Here is a 24,710-nt window from a genome sequence, read left to right as displayed (position 1 = left end):
GTACAGAACTGTCATTTATATTGTCAATAGTTATAAAAAAACTTAACCATACCAGATAAAGGCAAGTGAACCAGACTTTCAGCTTCTCCTTAAACTGCAGGCCATTACGTGTGCGGAGGCAAACAGTCACGACCACAAGAGATCAAAATGGAACAGTGGCTGGGATGACTCCTGACTCAACTCTCAACTACTCTATTCAATCTGCCACACTAACCATCCACACTCCACCTGACTAACATCATGTTATTATCATGCAAGTGCACCTGTCTCACAGCCATAAAAACAAATACTGTTCTCAGTGAAGTACTTGTGTCACATATAACACAGTGGTGTATATCTTTACCACTGCAAATTGTTTGTTACATAGATATTAATTTTTATCAAATTTACCGTTGCAGTCAGTCAGGTTAGGTTTAGTTAGCTTATGTTAGGCTTAGTTAATAGTTATCATAGGTTTAATTAGGTCAGGCTAGATTTAGTTAATGTTTTTGATGAATTTCTGATTTTTTATGCGTGTGCTGGGGGCAGGGGTATACAAGAAAAAACTTGATTTGCCGCAGAAATGGTTACTAGATTCAAAGCACATCAAATATACCAGAAAAATGTAGTTTCGTCAGAAAACATTAGATGGGTGCACTTATAAAAATTTTACCTATATCACCACATTACCAGCACAAAACCATTGCATGAAGACCCCATCATATGTTGTTAAGACTGAAGACCTGAACCTGACAGAGCAGAAGGACAGAACCTCAGCTGATTGGACCACAAAGCACAGCCAGTCCTGCTTTGGCTGTATTGGTGCACCTGCCGCAAGACAATGTGAGCCATCCTTTACAAACTTAAAGTAACTCTGAATGATAAACAAGTCTTTAATCGTCTACACAAAGTTTACTATATTCACACACTATCATTGGTCCTAGTGAGTAAAGTATTAGTGTTGTAGTATACAGAACGCAACATATGAACTCATAACATTGCACTACTGATGGTAATATTAATAGGAACATGTATAGGAGGCAGCACGTCAGTGAGGCAAGTGTCAGGAGGGAACAAGTCACCCAGCAGTGTCAGGAGGGAACATGTCAGCCAGAAAAGTGTCAGGAGGAAACACGTCAGCCAGGAAAGTGTCAGGAGGGAACATGTCAGCCAGGAAAGAGTCAGGAGGGAACATGTCAGCCAGGAAAGTGTCAGGAAGGAACATGTCAGCCAGGAAAGAGTCAGGAAAGAACATGTCAGCCAGGAAAGTGTCAGGAGGGAACATGTCAGCCAGGAAAGTGTCAGGAAGGAACATGTCAGCCAGGAAAGAGTCAGGAAGGAACATGTCAGCCAGGAAAGTGTCAGGAGGGAACATATCCGCCAGGAGAGAGTCAAGAGAGGATATGTCAGTCAGGAAAGCATCGGGAGGAAAATATATGACATCCCAACCTCTCCCGGCCATCTCGTGCCCTAAATAACAGCACTCACTCTCTCCCTCACACCCATTAAAAGTTCTCTTGCCTCAGCAGCCTCTAGAATCACCGTGCCAGGCTTAAAGGTAAAGAGGAGGAAGTATATATTAGAGTTTTACGAAAATCAAAATGCTACCTCACCTGCCCCTGCCATGCTTGCTGGTGGCGCCGTGCCGGGGTCTCGTCTCTCGTCCAGGACCGCACTTGATCTTTTATTTATTTTGTCCTCTATACACTATTTGACGATTGTTCTATGGCATTAAACACCAAATTATAATTTTCGCATTGGTTGTCTATGCGTGTTGATTTAATTTTACCAGATTTTGGAAATATTTATGGTCTTTCTTTTTCTCCCTCACTCGTCTTTTATATATTGCTCGTGGTACAACACTACATAGTAAGTCGTGTTTTTTTTTAATAATGTTTTCTGGGAGTTTTTATGCAGGTTTGTCAGCTTTCAGCAATGTTAGTATCAAGTCCTTTTACGAGATGTGACATTGGAAATGTAAACAACAACACGCTGGTCAAGATTTCCACTTCATCTTGTTCTTTTGTTGCACTTGACCTTATTAATTTTCTACTAATTCAATTTTGATAAATTTATAGTTTAAGCCAATGTCCCCAATCTCTACCCACGGCCCACGGCGTTATTATTAATTTCCGACAAGCAGTGTAATCATTAGAAATGATGTGAATAGTGAGAAGAACAAAATGAGGTAGGTTATTACCACGTAGTGTGTAATGGCTTAAACTATAATAAAACCCTAACCTAACCTAACAACTAAAGTTCAGGCAACAATACACCATTTATGTTTACCTGTGGACTTAGAAAAAGTTGAGAGCGCTGTGCATTCCCAGGCCTATTGTGGCGTTATTATTAATTTCCGACAAGTAGTGTAATCATTAGAAATTATGTGAATAGTGAGAAGAACAAAATGAGGTAGGTTATTACCACGTAGTGTGTAATGGCTTAAACTATAATAAAACCTCAATTTTATAATATGTATCGGCCTTTCCTTCTAGAAAAAAAAATTCAAAAATTTCTACACCATGATGCACTTGGATCTAAATATCACACTTTTTCTGTATAATTTGCTGTCTTTGATGATTGAGATTCTCGTAACAAATCTAGCTATTCCAAATTATTCCCAATCCCACTAACATGCTAGGAGCTTGTGGGTATGTGTGTTTTTATATGAATACGACGAAACAAAGGGATGTACGCTAAAAATGTCCCTGAATAACTACACTTTGGTCTCCACATCAGAGAAACTGCGTTCGGTCAGGTTCACATGGTCGTCTTCAGGGAGCTGACAATGGTAATTCTTCGTTAACAAAAAGAGCCTTCCTCCAGTAGTCACTATGTACCAGTACTAATTGAGAGGGCGAGAGGTCTTAAGTGTAATCCACGTATTAGTGCACGCCCACAGGAAATGGATGTCACTGCAGCCGGGGCTGAGACGAGACTTACTTCCTGGATCGTGTTAAGTGAGGTTTGTTGAAGCCCGTGTTGTTTGAGATTCGGCTTTTCTGAAGCTATTGGAACATCCCGAAGTGGGTTGTATGAGAAGGTGATGGTAGTTGGAGAATCGAATAAGGGAAGGACGTAACAACTGACTTATTCAGCTAAGTATGGGGATCGTGTCAAGGAAGTGGAATGAATGCCGTGACACTTGCATAAGTGAGGATACAAGAGTAAAAATGAGCTGAAGAACTATAGGCCAATAGCATTAGTGAATACAGTAAGTAGTATTTAGTGTAGTCCTGATTAAAAGATTCTGTAAATGGACTGAGAAAGCCAGAGTGCTGGGTGAAGAACAGAATGGTTTCCATGTGGATAAGAAAGCTGAATATAACAAGTTTGTTGTGAATGAAATGACTGAAAGAATGATGGAGGTGAGTTTTAGTAAGGTTTTCTAGATATAGAGAAAGCATATGATAGGGGAAACAGAAATGCTAGACAAGGTCTTAGAAAAAATTTGATTGAGTGAAAAGATAGTTAACATACTGAGGACACGAGAGCCAAATACGTACAGGCTAAGAAATAGAGAGTGGGTGAGGAGTAAGCGAGAAGTTAGGCAAGGGTGTACCTTATTGCCAACTTTTTTAACTTATATAAGGAAAAGTTAACAGTCAGGATGAGAGGAATGAATGCTAGAGCAAGAGTAGAGAATTGTAAGATATGCATGTTATTGTATGCAGACTTGATGGTCCTGAGTGAATCAGAAGAGCTCCAGAGTTTGTTAGATGTTATGGGTGAGATGGATGGATGAGAGAGAGAGAGAGAGAGAGAGAGAGAGAGAGAGAGAGAGAGAGAGAGAGAGAGAGAGAGAGAGAGAGAGAGAGAGTTGCAACATGCACAAGAATATTAGTATTTAGGGATGTGAATGAATCCGAATGGTTCTGAAGAGGCAAATAAGTATGGTGAATCAGTGTGTGTGTTAACTAGGAAGTGTAGTATTGCTGAGTGCGAGTAAGTATGATGTGCTGAAAAAAATGTGGAAGAGAGTAGCTGTGCCAAGTTTAAGGTATGGTATGGATGTGAGTGCATGGAATGAAAGTGAAACTGATAAGACAAGAGAGCAGCAAAGATGGCACTGAATGCCCCAAGATATGCAGCACTCCATAGAAGCCATGAGAGGTGATATGGGATGGAGCATGTTTAGGGGAAGACTTACAAAAGCGACATTTTAATACAAGAAAGAAGAAACAAGAGAATGGATGGTGTTAGAATAGCATGAAAGGAGTATCTGTGGAATGAAGGTGGAATCAGGAGGAGGAAGAGATGCATGAAAATGACAGACAGGAGTGACCTGCAAATTGTGCATGAGATTAGAATGCCTGGAAGAAATTGAAACAAGTGTGAATAAGAGTAGGCAGAGAGGGAGCTGCATGAGATGAGAGAAAATGGGAGTGAGACAAAAGTGACTTGTGTGGGACAGAATGAGTAAGAGAATAAGGTGAAAAAAAAAGAGAACTCTGGAATGGTATGAAGGGAAAAAGGTCCCGGTGTATGAAACATTATATATTCCTACCGCGTGGTTAGGTATTCACAAGAGAAATTACTTGGGCTCAATACTCACGTGTGGAAGTGACATGTGAGTTTTCTCGGCAATTATTGCCTGTAACTTTTTTCTTAATGAACAAATGTTATAAAATAATCATTAAAACTAATCTTAAAGCATTAAACTGCCATATAAGGTCGAATATAGAGCAACTGAATTTATTGAAATTCATCTTAAAAAAAAAAAAAAAAAAAAAAATATATATATATATACGAGTATATATATATATATATATATATATATATATATATATATATATATATATATATATATATATATATATATATATATATATATATATATATATATATATATATATATATATATATATATATAAGCCTGCAGCATAGCGCCAACCTGAAGGAACTCTACAACATAATGCAGAATTACTTTTGTATTCAGCACTGTTTTCTTATACTTCAGCGATTTTCTGTTCCTTCTGGCTTGTATCAGGCACTGTATGTATACTAGAGATTATGTGTTTTGTGTGGAACTGCCTGCAAACTATGTTGGCCAGCGTACATGTTACCCAGCCTCTCACGGCGGACGAGTAGAAGGAAGTGCACGTCTTTTTTTAAATTTTTATTTGTAATATATTTATTGTACTGTACATTACTGGCACTTGTAATGTAATATCATTAACGATATTTACTTGTATAAAGTAAATGAGCCTGATACGTATATATATATATATATATATATATATATATATATATATATATATATATATATATATATATATATATATATATATATATATATATATATATATATATATATGAGAAGGCGCCAGACATGAGAAGGCGCCAGCGTACGAGCTACTGGTGCAGAAACTAAAGGTAAGATATCATATATATTTTCTTTTTTGGACAGATGTTTAATTCATCTTCCTGTTGAGGACAGACAAAAAAAAAAAAAAAGACTTAGACAGGGAGTTAAGACAATAGGTAGATAATTAAAAGAGTTAGGTACAGGTAGTTGTAATGGTACTAGCAGTAGTAGTTGTACAGGAGTAGTGTAACGGTGTCACATAATTAATAATGACGTACTGTATTTATATTGCCTTGCCTAATTAGCATTATAAGTGTATGTATACATATATGCACAAGTGCAGATAGTGGATGTTGGCGGATAAGGGTGGGGCGGACATGATCTCGCCACCCTGCGTCACACACACACACACACACACACACACACACACACACACACCATACTTCTTTTATTGCCATCGATAAGTAATCGGTAGCACCTACATTATAGTATCTAAGTATTCTCCATAGTTAATCTCTCTCTAATATATTTTAGCATGTATTATTCTTAGCTATAAGTACCTTTCCCCTTACCTTATTTATGTAATTAGAGAGTTATAGCTATGAATATATTCATGTACTGTGAGTGCGGTCAACCCGCCCATATTTCTACTGTCAGCACTTTTTGAAGGCGCTAAGCGTCCCTTGTGCCGGCTCCGGCGACCGGCAGTCTCTTGCCAGGGTGTAACGCTGTACCACGCAGGGGACATCCGTTGTCCCGTACACGCCACACCCTTCTCCCAAAACTCTGTACATATATCTAAATATACACATTTTTATATGTTCACCTTTGACATTCACCTGAAAACAACAGAAACTCACCACGAGTGACCTTACCTACAACATAAAGGTAAGAAACTAATGAACAGTGTCCAGCGGTAATTGATAATTCAAAACCACACTGGAACATTTGGTGGCAGCTTAATGAGATACGAATAACTAACTTCAGTGCCAAGTGCAACAACAATAAACAGTGGTTGAAAAACAAGTGGTGAACAGACACAGAGAACGGAGAAAACGGCAAACAGTGGCAGGGTAGTGAGGAGGGCAAAGGAACGAACCGACGTTGTTTACAGAACTTACGCTGACACACCAAAACACTCGCGCCCAACCAAGAGCGACTCACCAAACGGTCTCGCCTTACTCACCCAGCCTGCCACTCCCAAAATTCACTTCTTGTTATAAAAGAGGAGACTTAAAAGACTCAGGGCGAAACCTAACATAAATATATGGTTTCCCTTCGGTCTAATTATTCGTCGCAGATTCTCGCCAAAGACATCATCGGCGCAGACATTCTCGGCGCAGACCAGCATATCTCCCACCTGCAGGAATTTTGCAGGATCCTACAAGGACACTACTATCCCAAGAGGAGCCTCCCATGAAGTAAGGAGTCTTCCCAAGAAGAGGATATATATATATATATATATATATATATATATATATATATATATATATATATATATATATATATATATATATATATATATATATATATATATATATATATATATATATTTTTTTTTTTTATTTTATTTTTTTTTTATTTCTCCGGCTACAGTCGTGAGTACAGACACTTAGTGGTACGCCACACAAATATTAAATAAAATACTTCTGGTAATGCAAACACTGTTAAGATTCATGTATAACTTACCTACTCGTATTTCACAGTGATACAACGTTACGTATGTGAAAATTAAAATAATTTAGTTTGCCTCTTAAATACCGTTTTCTTTTTCAGATGGACGAAGCGCTCGCTCTCGTTTTCTTCCAAGTGTTTAGGGATAACTAGAATAATTTCATTTGTCCCTCAACTAACTTAAAATTTCCATGCTTCTAACAATATTAACCATTCTTTCTTTAAACATGGAGGCGCCTTTGGACGATGAAAATGTAATGTAAGTGTGTAATTAATACCTAATTAAGGAAGGTTAATAATACCACATTTATGGCTAAAGCTAAGAAGTTAGCTGAAGTTTATGAAACGGAGTGTCATTCCTAAGTGGAGAATAGTGATACTAGATCATCAGAAGAATTATCAACGGAACAGAAACCCACTACAGTGGTAAATACCGTGTCTCATGAGGATGAAAACGTGTTGATTACAAGATAAGGAAATAAATACCCATCATTATCAGTAGCGACCATGTCTAACGCTTCTGCTTCTGCTTCTGCCTCTAGTGGCTCTCTTAATACCTTGCATGTATCTGCTACACTTAAGGGACTTCCTATTCCAGAATCAATATCAGAATTTCGTGGAGAAAGCCCGCAAGAACGGGCTCATGACTTCATCCGTTCGTGTGAGAATGTTATGAGATCAAATCCTATCACAGATGAAGACAAGATCTTTTTCGTCAAGTCCAAATTGGCTGGAGAAGCATCACGCATGATGAATACCAGCGCTTTTAGTCCGCGTGAAATAGGGACTAGTTATGCTAATTTCAAGAAAAATTTCTTGAAAATTTTTGGGGATAAGAGCCAAACTGATCTTATGGCACTAGCATCCAAGGTGAGTGTTAGGTTAGCAGCTGAAGCTAACTCTCTTCATGAAATGAAGGCACTAATTCCGACACACCAGTTCGTGACAGACTACATGGACGTCTTACAGCTTAACAATTGGTTCCAAGGAGACAGCATGACAGAAACAAATTTCAGAAGACTTCTGGAATTTATCTTTTACATGACATTGGTGAATGAGGAAGTGAGGAAAAACGCAAGTTATTTCAGTTTTAAGCCGGGAGACACAGTAGCTGACCTTGCAGTCTTGATTAGAGAAAAAAAGGGGCTACCTGGTTCTTCTCCGGAAACTCAAACCTCACTGGTTGCTCCACTCGTAGGTGACGACCAATCCGAACCTTGTGCAGCAGCCATGGCAAAGCCCGGAAATGTCTGTTCGTACTGCCATAAAATAGGTCATGTTGAAAAAAGATGCTTTAAAAAACAAAAGGACCAGAAACTGGCATCAAATAAATCTGACTCGAAGAACAAAACAAAAGGGAATAATCTCTCTGTTAGACCAAGAACAGGTGCATCGCCCCATGTGAACACAGGCAGGGCAAGATCCTACAAGGATGTCACTACCCAATACTGCATCATACATGGCCAGTGTAAACACTCGCCAGAACAATGTAAGGATATAATCAACATGAGAATTGAAAAACAGGCCAGAATAGTACAAAGCAGTCGGGGAAAGACCAGCGCACTGTAGTAAACAAACCCGACTAAAACATCTAAATGCGCAAGACGCTGAGGCAGCACATTCTTCTGACATGTCAGTGTATTCAACTATAAATGCTGTCAACAACCAAACAGACATAATGCCATTACCAACTAAGGTAGGTAAGCATCGCTTATCTTTGGCTGTAGACACTGGAGCCACGGTAAACGTGATCTCTGAAGAATCTTACAAGATTCTGAAACGGAATTCACGCGGTGGTAAATGGATGACCCCCCGTCCAAGTGACTTGAATCTTTCTGGTGTCACTGGGTCAGCCCTAAAAATCCTAGGAATAATTTCCTTACCAATAAGGCTATCTAAGAATACTCAGCCTATTCAAACTGATTTCTATGTAGTCAGCAACTTTAAACTTCCTTCTGACGGCTTGTTAGGGCTAAGGTACCTATTTCTACCTATCATCCCCATCCAACCGGTCTAATCTTCTCTTAAAGCTCCCTAATCTCTTAGCACTAACAACATGATTACTGAGTCCGTTCCACTCATCTACAACTCTACTTGAGAACCAATTCCTTCCTATATCTTTCTTAAACTTAAATTTTTAAAGCTTGTACCCGTTATTTTTTGTTCTGTCTTGGTTGCTGATCCTAAGAATTTTGCTTACGTCCCCCTTAAAGACTTCTGTCAGGTTCCCTCTTAACCTACGTCTCTCTAAAAAATGTAAATTTAACAGCTTCAGTCTCGCCTCGTAAGGAATACTCCTCATCCCCTGTATTCTTTTAGTCATTCTCCTCTGTGGTGTCAATGGCAGGGTAACAACTTCCCTATTTCCTGTAGAGGGTTTGCTTCACACACTAGAAATTGGTCAGTCAACATACAAATTGACACCATTGTATGCAACGGACATGATCTAATATTACTACCCATTGCTAGAAGCTATCTTGACCACAGATGCAATAATTGTAAACATACCTTTTAAATCTCTGGATAATTTTGAGGCCTATGAGATTAAATCCTTTTCATTCTTCATTAATAATTCGGTGATGACACGACATTTTTCATTATATACAATTGGAGATTTAACTGAATTAAAACATTGTAAATGCTTACATTTGTACTTACATTTGTACCATTGTTCTAGTATCCAGTTTGCCTTCTTACCTGTAGTAAATGGAATTTGTGAAGTTGCCTTGACACGTTCAGAGGCGTCTACAGCTCTATCACTCTGTCCATACAAGCATGTGGTTTCAAAACCTATTTTCCATTGTAACTTTCATGGATATCATTGCTTTTATTTCACAGAAACCTTTTATGTCTCAGTGACTTGCCCAGAAGGGACCACCTATGAGGAGGTTATAGGACATTATACGGTACAAGATGCTTGTCATGTACGTTCTAGTAAACTAACCACTTACCCTTCTCGGTTTCACTTAGCTTTCATGACAGCACTTTCTTATAAGGTATTCCCTGTCACTTCCCTGAAGAATTTGACAAAGTCAAGGATTTCTTTTATAACTAACTCGTTATCCACTCTTTCCTTCTCAAACACAAGAGAGTTTTCAGAGGCTCTAGAGACATCTTTACCAGCATATCTGAAACCAGGATTTCTCTACCCAAGTGTCGTGACACCTTGCCTTATTTTAATGTTCCTGACAATACTCCTACATGTGTGTGTTAGGAAAGGTGTAAACGTCTTCCTTCTGCAACTATTAATGAAGGAGTTTCACGCACATAATATGGTTAGGTACACTGTATTCGCGAGGACGCGTCAAGTAGGTGACCGAGCGATGTAACGGTGTCACATAATTAATAATGACATATACTGTATTTATATTGCCTTGCCTAATTAGCAAATAAGTGTATGTATACATATATGCATAAGTGCAGATAGTGGGTGTTGGCGGATAAGGGTGGGGCGGACATGATCTCGCCACCCTGCGTCACACACACACACACACACACACACACACCATACTTCTTTTATTGCCATCGATAAGTAATCGGTAGCACCTACATTATAGTATCTAAGTATTCTCCATAGTTAATCTCTCTCTAATATATTTTAGCATGTATTATTCTTAGCTATAAGTACCTTTCCCCTTACCTTATTTATGTAATTAGAGAGTTATAGCTATGAATATATTCATGTACTGTGAGTGCGGTCAACCCGCCCATATTTCTACTGTCAGCACTTTTTGAAGGCGCTAAGCGTCCCTTGTGCCGGCTCCGGCGACCGGCAGTCTCTTGCCAGGGTGTAACGCTGTACCACGCAGGGGACATCCGTTGTCCCGTACACGCCACACCCTTCTCCCAGAACTCTGTACATATATCTTAATATACTTATTTTTATATGTTCACCTTTTACATTCACCTGAAAACCACAGAAACTCACCACGAATGACCTTACCTACAACATAAAGGTAAGAAACTAATGAACAGTGTCCAGCGGTAATTGATAATTCAAAACCACACTGGAACAGTAGTAATGGTAGTTGCAGTAGTCGTTGTTATATTAATAGTAGTAATACTAGGAGTAATAATAACAATGGTGATGATGATGATGATGATGATGATGATGATGATAATAATGATAATAATAATAATAAATTTTCATTTATATATTTATTTACTTATTCACTTACTGATCCTTATAATTTCTATAACAAACTTTATTTATTTGTTTATTTTTCTCTGTAAGCACCTGAAGACCCTGACAACGAGCTAGTGAGTCATTTACAAATAAAGAAGCTGTCATAAGAAAGTCTAGACAACCAATTCAAATACACCTGTACGGCTAATCTATTTGTAGTAATCAATAGCATTGGTTTCATTGGTTTATAGTAATAGTGGTACTACAAACTGCTGCAGCCATTGTTGTCCTCATCTCCGGTGACAAGCCATGTTGTGTCTTTCGAGGGAGCAGTGAAACACAGGGGCTCCCGGCTTTACCTGGCTATTACTACACAGCTCGGGAGCCGCGGGCGGGAAACTGCTAACTCAACTCTAACTGGCATTCATAGATTACATTTGGTTCGAATCTGTGAACACTTACTCGAAACAATAATACAATACAAGTTAACGTATATAATCAAATAATAAGTTATACAATCAATAATAACTGTGCTAATACAACAACAAGCCATATTAAAGGTGAACTGTCACCACAGGAGCGTCCTTGATGACACATGCTTTATTCACCTGACCGCTCCTTCTCTCTTCTCTCACATGAGCCGGGCAGAAGTCCGGGGTAGGGACAAACAAATCTTTCCCGCTCCCTGAGTTCGTCATTACGGCGTAAATCATCCCCAGCGGTACCAAGATGACAGAGGAGAAGAGAAGGAGCCACCCGAGCACTTGTATTCCGAGCGGGAAGACATATTCACCCCAGTAAGCTGGGACGAAGTAAATCACTGAGAACACCAGAATGCCCTGAAATTAAACAATGGAACATTATTTATTTATTTAGTTGTTTATTTTTTATGTAGGAGAGGCACTGGCCAAGGGCAACAAAATTATAATGATAATAAAAAAGGCCCACTTGTAACACGAGTGTTATTTGTTATTAACTAAGTGTTGTGTAACTGAGATTTTATTGTTTCCGTATGTCAATTGTAAGCCGAGGACAGGCATTATGATTATCGCTGTGTTCGTTCTTGCTCGGTGTCTCTACATATTGTTGATAATATGAATGTTTCAGTAGAGACATGATTTGGCGTCTTATGAATATAGTGAAGCTTTTCGTACGCGTAGGTATTAAACTCCGGACAGTTCAGCTAGCACCAGTACCGGTACAAGTCGCCTACCAGCGCGGAAGTGTTGGTGTGGACAGATTATGTGAATTGGTGCTGCTGTCTGGCTTACAATTGCTGTTTGTGACCATGAAGGTAAGGAAGGATATATATGTATTTTTGTTTTAACATGTCGGGTGTCACGCAGTGTTTGTGAAGTACAGATTCACATTCATTGTGTTGGGTGAGTCACGGCCAGGTTGTACACATACCAGTGTGCTGCGCCTGCTACTGTTTTCCTGGATGTCTAATTTAGTGCACGGTGCAGGCTACTTTAGTGTACGGTGCAGGCTACTTTACTGTACGGTGTAGGTTACTTTAGTGTACGGTGCAGGTTACTTTAGTGTACGGTGCAGGTTACTTTAGTGTACGGTGCAGGCTACTTTACTGTACGGTGCAGGCTACTTTACTGTACGGTGCAGGCTACTTTACTGTACGGTGCAGGCTACTTTAGTGTACGGTGTAGGTTACTTTAGTGTACGGTGCAGGCTACTTTAGTGTACGGTGCAGGTTACTTTAGTGTACGGTGCAGGCTACTTTAGGATTACTTTAATTAAGGTTATTTCGATTTATATTTAAGCTTGTATAGTTACTTTTCGGGAGTCATTGTCTTGTGGTTACTTAGCTTGTTCGTTGTTTACAGATCCGTTGGTGTTGATTGACTACTTGCTTGAATGCAACAATGCAAGAGTTTATCAGGGGACTGGCAGTGTTATAAATGTATACCTGCTAATGTATAGTGATTGTTTCTTGTGGGGTTACTTTCAATTCACATATTTCATATTTGTGTATCGTGGTAATGATTTATATATCTATTTATGTGACTATTGGGATGGATGTTCAATGGATGACTATTTCAACAGGTTGGAATCCATATGAATAACCAGTATCGCAACATTCTGTCTCAATGAACCCGGATTGACGATATACCACTGAGGTGCCGGTCCCCCAACAGTCAAAAGCGGTCGATAAAAATTAAAGGATAAGTGCCCTGAAACCTCCCTCTTGAACAAGGAAGGAGGAAATATAAAATCAGGAAGGGAATTTAGAGTTTACCAGAGAAAGGGATGAATGATTGAGAATACTTGTTAACTCTTACATCAGAGATGTGGACAGAATATGCGTGAGAGAAAGATCTTGTGCAGCTTGGCCGCGGGAGGAGGGGAGGTATGCAGTTAGCAAGATCAGAAAAGCAGTTAGCATGAAAATGAGAATAGAAGATGAAGACAGTCAGTTAGAGGAGAGACGCGAAAAGCCTTGATTCCACCCTGTCTAAAAGAGCGGTATGAATGGAACCTCCTAACATGTGAAGCATAATCCATCCTTAGAAGGATAAGGCCCTTGTACAGAGAACAGCTTGGGGAGGGGGGTGAGAAAAACTGGCGGAGATGACTCAGAATGCCTAACTTCTTAGCTGTTTTAGCTAGAGATGAGATGTAAATTTTCCAGTTTAGATTATAAGTAAAGGACAGACCGACGATGTTCAGTGAAGAAGAGGGGGGACAGTTGAGTGTCATTGAAGAAGAAGGGATAGTTATTTGGAAGGTTGTGTTAAGTTGATAGATGGAGGAATCGAATTTTTAAGGCATTGAAATTTACTAAGTTTCTGACCCAATCAGAAATTTTAGAGAGATCAGGAGTCACGCGTTCCATGGCTTCCCTGCGTGGATTGTTTACTTCCTGAAGGGTTGGACATCTACGAAAAGACGTGGGAAAGTGCAGGGTGGTAACATCAGCGTAGGAAGAGATCGGACATAAAGTTTGGTTTAGAAGATCATTGATGAATAATAGGAAAAGAGTGGGTAACAGGAAAGAGCCCTGAGGAACACCACCGTTAATAGATTTAGAAGAAGAACGGTGACCGTCTACCACAGCAGCAGTAGAACGGTCAGAAAGGAAACTTGAGATGAAATCAGAGCAGGATAGAAGCCGTAGGAGGGTAGTTTGGAAATCAAAGCTTTGTGCCGACTCTATCACAATCTTTTGATATGTCAAAGGCAACCACAAGAGAGCAGGATAGAAGCCGTACGAGGGTAGTCTGGAAATCAAAGCCTTACGCCAAACTCTATCACATGCTTTTTGATACGTCAAGGGCAACAGCAAAAGTTTCACCAAGAACCCTAAAAGAGGATGACCAAGACTCTGTAAGGAAAGCCAGATCACTAGTAGAGCGTCCTCGACGGAACCCATACCAGTGATCAGATAAGGTTATGAAGTGGTAGATGTTTAAGAATCTTCCTATTGAGGATAGATTAAAAAGAAAAAATACTTTAGAGAGGCAGGATATTATGTTACTGTTACTAATTTACATTGTAAAGAATATTAATTTAGGAAGGAAATTTCGCAAGTGGAGGCAAAGAGCGTAGCTCTGGCAACTGGTTTTTATAGGGATGTTAGCTGACAAGAGTTTAAGGTTAGTATTAAAAAAATTAATATTACATTCGAAATTAATTTTAAGTTAATTGTTATTTATAGTCGTACAACGAATTTTTTCTTACAATTCTAAAATTTCCAGAATGATTCATATATTTTTTGCCCACGTGAATTACTTGGTACTGCCTTACATAGTACAATATATGAATCCCGTTACTATGTAATGCTCCAAATACACCATAAGTTGGATAGATGACTCAATTTCCTGCAGACTGCGTGGAAATTATATTGCATCTATGTGTGCGTGCAAAACAGTACAACCTTTCAAGTGTTCTTACCAGGAGCGCCAGTGGGGTCACCGCACACCACGTGAGGAGCCAGTAGGCGTGAAGTGGTCTGGGGACAACGATGCCCATGTCTTCCGTAATGTGTCGGAAAAACTTTTTAAACCCTGAAAAAAAATCCTGTTTTACGGCTGAAGTCAGTAAACGTTATTTATTTCACATCGTGAGCAAAGAGAGGTTCTATCCAAATTTTAAGATTTATGTTTGTGAAACTAATTTACGTGAGTAGTTTACTGGCACACTAGAGCCTTGAATGTTATCATTACTCTTATTACTCATTAAAACCTCCACAGTTTAGATCTTATGACTTCTTACGTACAACTATCAAATATATTAATAATGGAAACTCGCGAGTTTTCAAATTCTGGCAGAAAATTCTAACCTCGCCTTTAATCTCTCTCTCTCTCTCTCTCTCTCTCTCTCTCTCTCTCTCTCTCTCTCTCTCTCTCTCTCTCTCTCTCTCTCTCTCTCTCTCTCTCTCCCCCTCCAGACATTCATAGCCCACAGTCAATATTATTAGGTTTAAGGTTAGGTTATTTCATATAATTATAATAATGAGTGCTTATATATTCCATCGCACAAGATAGCAGTTAGTAAGATTGTATAGATGTGCATGTTCGTTACCATTAGGGATCTGGTGGTTTCGTCGACTTTTTGGCTAAATCCCTGTCAGTATTAACAAAAATAATACTGGTTATGTGATGCTCGCGCAGATTTTTCCCTTCAAAGGCACCAACGTCACTGCTCGCAAATAATATGCTGAACAATCAAGTTTTATATTAGTGCCCTCGGCCGCATAAGAAAGATCAATTAGATAATCAGTTATAGTCGTTTTTGCTCTGTGTACGGAAAACCAGCAGTTATTATATTATGCCATTTGAACAGCATTGCATGTATTTGTGTGTGTGTGTGTGTGTGTGTGTGTGTGTGTGTGTGTGTGTGTGTGTGTGTGTGTGTGTGTGTGTGTGTGTGTAAATTACCCGCACAGTCATGAAGATAACGTATCATATTCGTGATCATTGACTCCGTTCTATCTCCCCGTGGCAGAAAAAAATAAAAATAAATAAATAAAAAAATAAATAGATAAATAAATAAAAAAATATATAAATAAAATAAAAAGGTCAAATAAAATAAATAAAATAAATAAAATAAAATAAATACAATAAAAAATAAATGAAAAATGAACAAAAATAAAATAAATAAAATAAATAGATAAATAGAAAACAAACAAACAAACAAACAAATAAATGAATAATAATAAAATTGATATGTGAATAAATCAATCAATAAATAAACGGAAGGTTGAGGCCTAACATCTACTGACAAGAGTCGTAAGGCAAACATCATTAGCACTGCCGCACATGTTCCCTTCCTCATACGATGTGGCCACTGCCTTACAATTAAGTATTCGTTTCTTACAAGGACTGGACACTCCATCAAATTAACAAAGTTCCTCATTAGCGCGACGAGTGTGCTGTTCCCTTAGAGCATGGTCGTCAGTGTACATGAAGACTTTTAACGCTAAAACTGAGGTAGAAATCTTCTGACAGCAAAAAATGATACTCAAGTTTTTTAAAAGCCGTCAATACCCAAAGTGGCACCAGCATAACTACTTTGGGTTGATTGATTGATTGACTGATTGATTTAAAAAAGAGAAGGCGCCGCTAAATGATTGATTAAAAAAAAAGAGAAGGCGCCGCTACATGACTGATTTAAAAAAGAGAAGGCACCGCTACATGACTGATTTAAAAAAGAGAAGGCGCCGCTACATGACTGATTTAAAAAAAGAGAAGGCGCCGCTACATGACTGATTTAAAAAAAGAGAAGGCGTCGCTACATGACTGATTTAAAAAAGAGAAGGCACCGCTACATGACTGATTTAAAAAAGAGAAGGCGCCGGTACATGATTGATTTAAAAAAGAGAAGGTGCCGCTACATGACCGATTTAAAAAAAGAGAAGGCGTCGCTACATGACATTTAAAAAAAGAGAAGGCGCTGCTACATGACTGATTTAAAAAAGAGAAGGTGCCGCTACATGACTGATTTAAAAAAGAGAAGGTGCCGCTACATGATTGATTAAAAAAAAAAAAAAAGAGAATGGGCGCCGCTACATGATTGATTAAAAAAAAAAAAGAGAATGGGCGCCGCTACAATATGCTCAAAGCAATTGAAATGGTAGGTTAACGTGGTGAAAGTAATAACAAAATTGTGGTTGGTGGTAACATAGTAAAAGTCAATAAAAAATGGTAAGGTTTAAAAGAAAATGGATTAATCAGCAAGAAAATGGGATAAATGAGCGTGAAGTAAAGTGCTACAAATCAAGAATGTTGGCATTTGAATGTATTAATTTCAAATGAAGGGGTACTGACCTTACTAACCCAGTAAAGTACAACTACTTCGGTCTGATCCCCAATCATAAAATTATACTTCTTGGTTTCATATTAATTCCGAAGCGCCACATTTTTAAGAAAATCAAGCAAGAGTATCAAGCATAAAGAAATCAAGAGAATGCCACAGAAAACAAGGAAAACGATCTGTAGCTAACATGGAAAACTCGCCACCTCGGCCTCACGCACCAAAGGCAATCGCTGTTGAGATCATAGGCCTGCCAGACAAATATCCACAGATGCAAGTAAAAACATATTCGTCAAATAACTACGCGCGCACACACACACACACACACACACACACACACACACACACACACACACACACACGCACCATAAACATAGTGGACTCCCACAATCTCAGTTATCGCCAGTATGATGACGGAAAGGCCGGAAGAGAAGAAGAAGAAGAGTTCAAACATGTACACGCCGCCCTCGAGACACATGGTGAGGCCCATGATGAAAAGCAGTAGACACGTCACGCCCACTACCAGTGGCTTCCGTGACCGAAGGGACAGGAATTGGTCTAAAATAGCCGTGGTCACTGCCTCTACCATCGTGAACTGTGAGGGAAAAGGAGAAAGTGTTACTGTGTGTGTGTGTGTGTGCGTGTGTGTGTGTGTCTGTGTGGGTGGGTGGGTGAGTGTGCTTTATGTGTAACTAACTGTCACAAAGCTTGCTCACCTGGGAGTCGAGACCGAGGGTGATGAGCATGGCGAAGAAGAGCAGGGACCAGAGGGGCGCTAAAGGCATGAGCGTCACGGCGGCCGGGTACACTACAAAGGCCAGGCCAGACCCTGACGACGCCACTTCCTCCACGCCTACGCCCAGTTCATGGGCCAGGAAACCCAGAATGCTGAAGATGACGAAACCCGCGAACACCGACGTTGAGCAGTTGGCGAAGGCGATCACGATGGCGTCTCTGAGGATGGAAGCTTGCTGGGTGGGGCAGAAGCAGGATGCTAGTGGTAAACTCTAGAACTCCCTGCCTGTTTCTGTATTCCCCTTCTTATGACTTGAACTTCTTCAAGAGGAAGGTGTCAAGACTTTGGATAGTCCATTTGACTGTTCTCTTAAGAGACTGGTACCTGAGTGAGGCTTTCTTTTTTTGTTTTTGGTACTACCTTTTTGGTGCCTTATAGTACCATAGTCCCTCTTACATGAAGAAAAAAAAAAAAAAACATTAAAAGGCATAAAATACGGTAGGAGACGAACAAGCAAATAAATAGTCTAAGACGAACAGGTACATTCGTTCAGAAAACTCTTTATTCAGATGACCGATGGATACAGAAAGTAATGATGCAGGATGTCTTGGAAGGGTTGGTACTTGTGCGCGGAGATGTGTTTGTTAATAAAGAAGGTAGGATTCCTTTAGTTGCCCTATGGTGGTTATTCACAGCTATGAATTAAATGCTATACATGTATGAAAAAAAATGCGATCATTACATGAACTGTCTGACGCTCTATGTGGTGCTGGACTAGCAGGCCTGCCACCTCCGAAGGCCCCACACTGTTTTCCGAATATCATCGTCGGTTGTGTCGGTTGTGTACAGTTTTTTGTACGAGTGTACACAAACCATTTTATCAACACTTTACTAGTAATACTTAATACCATTGAGTAAATTCACTTTTGTCACGGGCTACTGCGAATGCTTATACTTTTTTTTACGGTCGTGAGCGTGGCTAAAAGGTCTGCCCTTTACTTCGAAGACGTTCATTATCTCTATTTTTCCTATTTCCTCAGAGCAGCTACAACCAATAGTTGGTCTCTTCCTCTCTACTAGGTTCCTCAGTGATAAGTCCAACAATTCCAACAAAATAAAGGATTGAATATTGAATGAACACACCAAACTGTTCAATTGATTGATTGATTGATTTACTGTGGCGCCGCAACATCGCTGCCATATGACACCGCTACAAGACTTTAGAAGCAACAAAGATTGTAGGTTAAAATATTAATATAAAACAATTATGGTGTGGTCAAAATAAAAAAAAGAAAAACACAAAAGTGTACATATAAAAAGGAAATGGGAAGGGCCGTCGGAAATGGGAAGAGCCATAAAAGTCCTAAAAATGAGAGGGTTGGTATATTAATGTATTAATAAATTATTTTGATTTAAAGTGAGGGGGTACTGACCCCACTGATCTAGACCAGTGCGTCTGTCGTTGTTCGTTTCGTATTCAAGACACTGACTCCACTGACAGAGATATCTGGCGTTGTTCGTTACGTGCCCAAACTGTAAAAAATTATGTAAACCTAAATATGCAACAAAGCAATACACAAGAAGCATCAGTGAAGTGGGCGGCCGAGACTGACGTCACACTGTGTACGGGCGGTGACGTTCAAAGCTTGTGGTTATCGGTGCTAATCTCTTCACACATACCAGCCCTTTATACTTTCTCCATAATCCTTATCAGCATTTCATCTTCGCAGCTGCGCCTCCATCACCCTCCGGGTTTTCCGCCGCTCGTCTCGCTGGCTTCCCACCTCGCCCTCTCAAGTATTTATGGGTACAATTTCATCCAATCTCTTGTTTTGCTCGAGCGAGGTAAATACATACTGATTTTTTTTTTTGTATGTAAGAGGGCCACTGGCCACTGGCAACAAAAATTCTGAACAAAAAAATAAAAGGCTCACTTATTGCCAGTTCCTTTTAAAGATGTCAGATAGAATGGTCAAGAAACATGATAAATGTCTTAATACTTCCCTCTTGAAATAGTCCATGTCATAGGAAGGAGGAAATACAGAAGCAGGCAGGGAGTTAAAGAGTTTACCGGAGAAAAGGATGAATGACTGAATGCTGGTTATCTCTTGCATTAGAAAGGTGGACAGAATAGGGATGAGAGAAAGAATAGTCTTGTGCAGCGAGGCCGCGGGAGAAGCGGAGGCATACATATAACAAGATCAGAAAAGCAGTTAGCGTGAAAATAGCGGTAGAAAATAACAAGAGATGCAACACTGCGGAGATGAGAAAGAGGCTGAAGACGATCAGTTAGAGGAGAAGAGTTGATAAGACGAAAAACTTTTTATTTCACTGTCTAAAATAGCGGTACGAGTGAAACCCCCCTCCCCTGTGCAACATGTGAAGCATACTCCATACATAAACGGATAAGGCCCCTGTACAGAGTTAGCAGCTGGGAGGGTGAAACAAACAAGAGGAGAGGAATCAGAACACCTAACTTCATAATAGCTGTTTTAGCTAAAGATGAGATGTGAAATTTCCAGTTTAGGTTATAAATAAAGGATAGACACATGACGTTCAGTGTAGAAAAGGGGAACAGTTAGGAGTCATTGAAGAAGAGGTGATAGTTATCTGGAAAGTTGTGTCGAGTTGATAGATGGAGGAATTAAGTTTTTGAGGCAATGAACGTACTAAGTTTGCTATGACCCGATTGAAAATTTTAGAGAGACTAGAAGTCAGGCGTTTTGTGGCTTCCCTGCGTGAGCTGTTTACTTCCTGGAGGCTTGGACGTCTATGAACAGCGTGGAAAAGTACAAGGTGATATCATCAGCATAAATGTGGACAGGACAACAGGCTGAATGTAGGCAAACTTCCAGCAAGAAGGAAAGGTAGATGTTGACAGAGTTGAAAGAGATTGACTATTTAGGCAAAGTGCAAGGCGCAGTTTCGGAGAACAATAGGAGAGACCCCATCAGGTCCATAAGCCTTCCGAGGATTTAGGCTAGCGAGGGCATGGAAAAGATCATTGTGAAGAATTTTAATAGGTAGCATGAAGTAGTAAGAGGGTGGAGGAGAGGGAAGAACAAACCCTAAATCATCCAAGGTAGAGTTTTTAGCAAAGGTCTGAGGGAAGAGTTCAGCTTTAGAGATAGATGAGATAGCAGTGGTGCCATCATGTTGAAGTAAAGGAGGAAAAGATGAAGAAGCAAAGTTATTGGAGCTGTTTTTTTTTGCTAGGTGCCAGAAGTCATGAGGGGAGTTAGATATTTAAAGATTGTGACATTTTCTGTCAATGAAGTAGTCTTTTGCTAGCTGGAGAACAGACTTGGCATGATTCTGGCCACCAAGAAAAAGCGCATGGGATTCAGATGATGGAAAGCTCAAGTATCATTTGTGGGATACTTCTCTATCATGTATAACACGAAAAATGAAGGCAGGTATGCGTAAACCTAAAACAAGGGTAGGAAAGCTGACGTAGACAGTTATAAATCTGATGATGATGATGATACAAATAATCACAGTTATCATCGTTATTTTAATGGTTCTTATAACTATCATGCATATCATTAATATCATTAGTAGTAGCAAAATTAGTTGTAATAGTGGGAGGTGCCGTCACTGCATCAGTACCATTGTTGTTGATATAAGTTTTTTTTCCCGCGAGACAAGTCAAGGGATAAACAATGCAACTTCCAAAAAGATTTAGGAGAAAAAAATTATAAGAGATAGCTAATTTAGTTTATGAGGTGTCCTGATACTGCTTTCTTAAAACAGATCATGTCTTTGGTATGAAGAAATACAAAAAACAGGGAAAGAATCTAAATTCACTAATAAAAAGGATGAAAAGTGAAGATCTCTTACATTAGTAAGATGGGCAGAATATGGATGAAGGTAATTAGAAAATCTTGTAATGGAGGATTGAGGAGACATGCATAAAGGTAGAAGAGATGAAACATTCTGGCGGTGCCGGTGAGTAATGTTTCGAGAGAATTATGTCTGTTAACAAGGAGGAATCGATGAAACGAAAAACGTTTAACTCCTCCTTGTTCGGAAGAGCTGTGCGATGCATTTCCCCATGTGGCAGCAAAACTCTAGATGTTCAGTGGATCATCCTTTATGAAATCCATACTGACGATTGGAAAATAAGTTGTGAGCAGATACGGGTATATGCCTCGGAACCTCCCTGTTGAGGATTGGGTGAAGAATGTTAAAAAGACATGTCATCAGTTAGTAGTTTGAAGTACTTGACCATTCGCTATCCTTGGAAATAGGTTGAATGTTGGCAAACTTCTAGCAAGAAGGAAAAGATGCTGGTAGACGGAGATGAAAACGCTTGATCAGGCAAGGAGTGAACACATAAGCACAATTAGGGCGACCAATAAGGAGGAAATCCATCAGGACCATAAGCCTTCCGAGGATTTTGGACCAGAGAAGGCACATAAGATTTTCTATAACATTGTCAAAACTGGAAAGTGAAAAAAAAAGGAACAAATTCTGATGCATTTAGTGTAGAGTTTTTTTTTCTTTTTTTTTTAGAAAAGGCCTGAGAGAAAGGTTCTTAAAAGATAGGGGAGCTGGCAGTGGAAACATCTGGATGAAATATCGTGAGAAAGGATGAAAATTCTTATAGATATATTTGGGTAGATATAAAAAAATCGCGAGGACTGGCTATATCTCAACATTTCTTAATGACGGAAGTTTTTGCAAGTTGGAGAACAGATGTGGCATAATTTCCTTCAAGAAGTGGAAAGAAGTACGGTCTGTTCTCTTCATCCTGGTCAGCACGAGAGCAACCTGAGTTAAACCAAAATTTACGAGTTTATATTTTAAGGAAAAAATGTGGAATGTATGCCTCCACTTTTGTTAGGTGCAATAGTCATTCAAAAGTAAGTCAGAACAATACAGTCAGGTCCTCCTCCTTGACAGACAAGTAGTACCAGAAACTCCTGCGCTTTCGTGGTTCGGAGGCAATATTGGAGCGATAGTATAGGGTAAGGAAAGATTGTTATTAGAGGAGCTAGCCTAACAATGAGAACAATAACTCGGTCATAGAATGGCTTCACAACGAGAAAGTCGTGCCTTACGAACTTAAGTTTTTTTTTTTTTTATGGTAAAGTTTACGAGGCGGCGGATGGGGATAGTTATGACATCATATACCTGGATTTTAGTAAGGGGTTCGACAGGTACTCCTTCACAGGTTCTTGAGAAAGGTAAGGACGCATGGGATAGATTTGAAAGTGTTAGGCTGGGTAAAGTCATGGTTATGCAACAGGCGACAAAGAAACGAATTTCGCCTAACTTGTGTAATTGTTGAGCTAACTGAAGAAATACAAATATTTCTAAAGGGAGGCTGAGTTTACCTTCGTTGTAATATTGTTAATTAAAATCGAAATATAATGATGCCTAATCTGATGACTCAACCCTGCCGTGTCGGGCATTGTATCATACTAGTGTTACGTTTAGAGGGTGGTGCATCGAACAGTGTATCATACTAGTTTTGTGTTTCGAGCAGTGTATCATACCAGTTGCTAAGGCGACAAAGCGTAAACTGCAAGCGGTGAGGCTGTCATCTAGGAACACAACACTGGCAGACAGCAAAGGGACGCATAGCAAGGCGTCGCGGGAAATTTTTCTTACTGGGATCAATCTTTAAATGGAACCATAAGGTTTTGCGACTATATCTAGATATTAGTTGTTTTGTGAATATATGTCTGTAGATAAATGATTGAATATTGTGTATCTAGTGTGATTCATGTGTGTATTTATTTATTTATTTCAGATTATTTACTAAAATTGATATATTCTTTCAGTTTTGAAGTACTTGGGAAATAAGGCATTAAGGAAATTCACCCTAAGTTTAGTCTGAAACTTGATGATTGCCTAGGTCCCGCTACATCTGCTCTTCTCTGCATCATATCAGACTTCTTAAACAATACGAATTAAACAGTTCATGTAGAGAGACCGCAGAACACAGTCTTAACTTCCGACCTTTTTGTAATTCCGAATGTAACGGGGAAATTTTGCTCAATTCCTCCAAAATTCAATTTCTTCATCTAATGATTAAACGAAAGAAGGAATAGGCTCTAATCATTCGATAGAACTTAAAAAACACGCATTGTCTTTTTAATGACATTCAACTATCCCCCTCTTCTACACTACATAAATATAGTTATGTTCTCCATTCTAAAAATGTCAACTGGAAATTTAACTTCTTATTTCTTGACAAAACAACTTACAGGATTTCTTGGCAAAGTAACTTACAGGAATTCTATGTGCTCTGTGTCCTCTCTGTCAATTGTTCTCTTCCAGTTGCTAACTCTACGTAGGGATCTTATTCATCCTATTATGGAATATAGCTTCAATATAAATCAACTCATACAGCGCTAGTAGAATGGTGAGTCTGAAGCGTTTTGTCTCATGAACTCACATTTTGACTATCTTTAATCTGTCATTCAAGGCAGGATTTTTTTCTACCTTTATTTAGTAAATATGTGATTATTTGATAGATATGTCGTGACAAGTTTTTTTTTTTCGGAACAAATTGTATTTTTCTGTTCAAAATATGATAATTTTATTTATTTATATATTTATTTATTCATTTTTATTTATTTATTTTTGCAAACCCCTTAAAATAGTAC

The 24,710-nt window shown here is 39.1% G+C and overlaps 2 protein-coding genes and 1 long non-coding RNA gene across 4 annotated transcripts in view; 1 reads left to right on the top strand and 2 right to left on the bottom strand.

Moving 5' to 3' along the window:
* Window positions 1-2,920, bottom strand: part of LOC135108989 (unhealthy ribosome biogenesis protein 2 homolog) — a 37,420-nt gene extending 34,500 nt beyond the window's left edge. Inside the window, exons 1-2 of one of the 2 annotated variants that reach the window (XM_064019921.1) lie at window positions 2,820-2,920; window positions 1,593-1,702 (exon numbers count right to left, since the gene is read on the bottom strand). In XM_064019921.1, the coding sequence (XP_063875991.1) occupies window positions 1,593-1,605 (13 nt within the window). In that variant the 5' untranslated portion in view covers window positions 1,606-1,702; window positions 2,820-2,920. Of the gene's footprint in view, window positions 1-1,592; window positions 1,931-2,819 lie in introns of both variants that reach the window. The other variant, XM_064019920.1, reaches the window with a different exon arrangement.
* Window positions 2,921-5,427: 2,507 nt separating this feature from the next.
* On the top strand, window positions 5,428-11,118 carry LOC135108987 (uncharacterized). The gene is made up of 2 exons (XR_010272526.1): window positions 5,428-6,708; window positions 7,064-11,118. It is a non-coding gene; the product is annotated as an uncharacterized LOC135108987 (long non-coding RNA).
* Window positions 11,102-24,710, bottom strand: part of LOC135108986 (sodium- and chloride-dependent glycine transporter 2-like) — a 63,739-nt gene continuing 50,130 nt past the window's right edge. Inside the window, exons 8-11 of the mRNA XM_064019919.1 lie at window positions 18,074-18,311; window positions 17,724-17,952; window positions 14,997-15,109; window positions 11,102-11,926 (exon numbers count right to left, since the gene is read on the bottom strand). Coding sequence (XP_063875989.1) covers window positions 11,642-11,926; window positions 14,997-15,109; window positions 17,724-17,952; window positions 18,074-18,311 — 865 coding nt within the window. The 3' untranslated portion in view covers window positions 11,102-11,641. The remainder of the gene's footprint in view (window positions 11,927-14,996; window positions 15,110-17,723; window positions 17,953-18,073; window positions 18,312-24,710) is intronic.

This window comes from Scylla paramamosain, chromosome 18 (assembly GCF_035594125.1).
Source record: "Scylla paramamosain isolate STU-SP2022 chromosome 18, ASM3559412v1, whole genome shotgun sequence".
NCBI lineage: Eukaryota > Metazoa > Arthropoda > Malacostraca > Decapoda > Portunidae > Scylla > Scylla paramamosain.
Note: the sequence above shows the minus strand (reverse complement) of the source record. Positions and strands in the feature narration are given on the sequence as shown.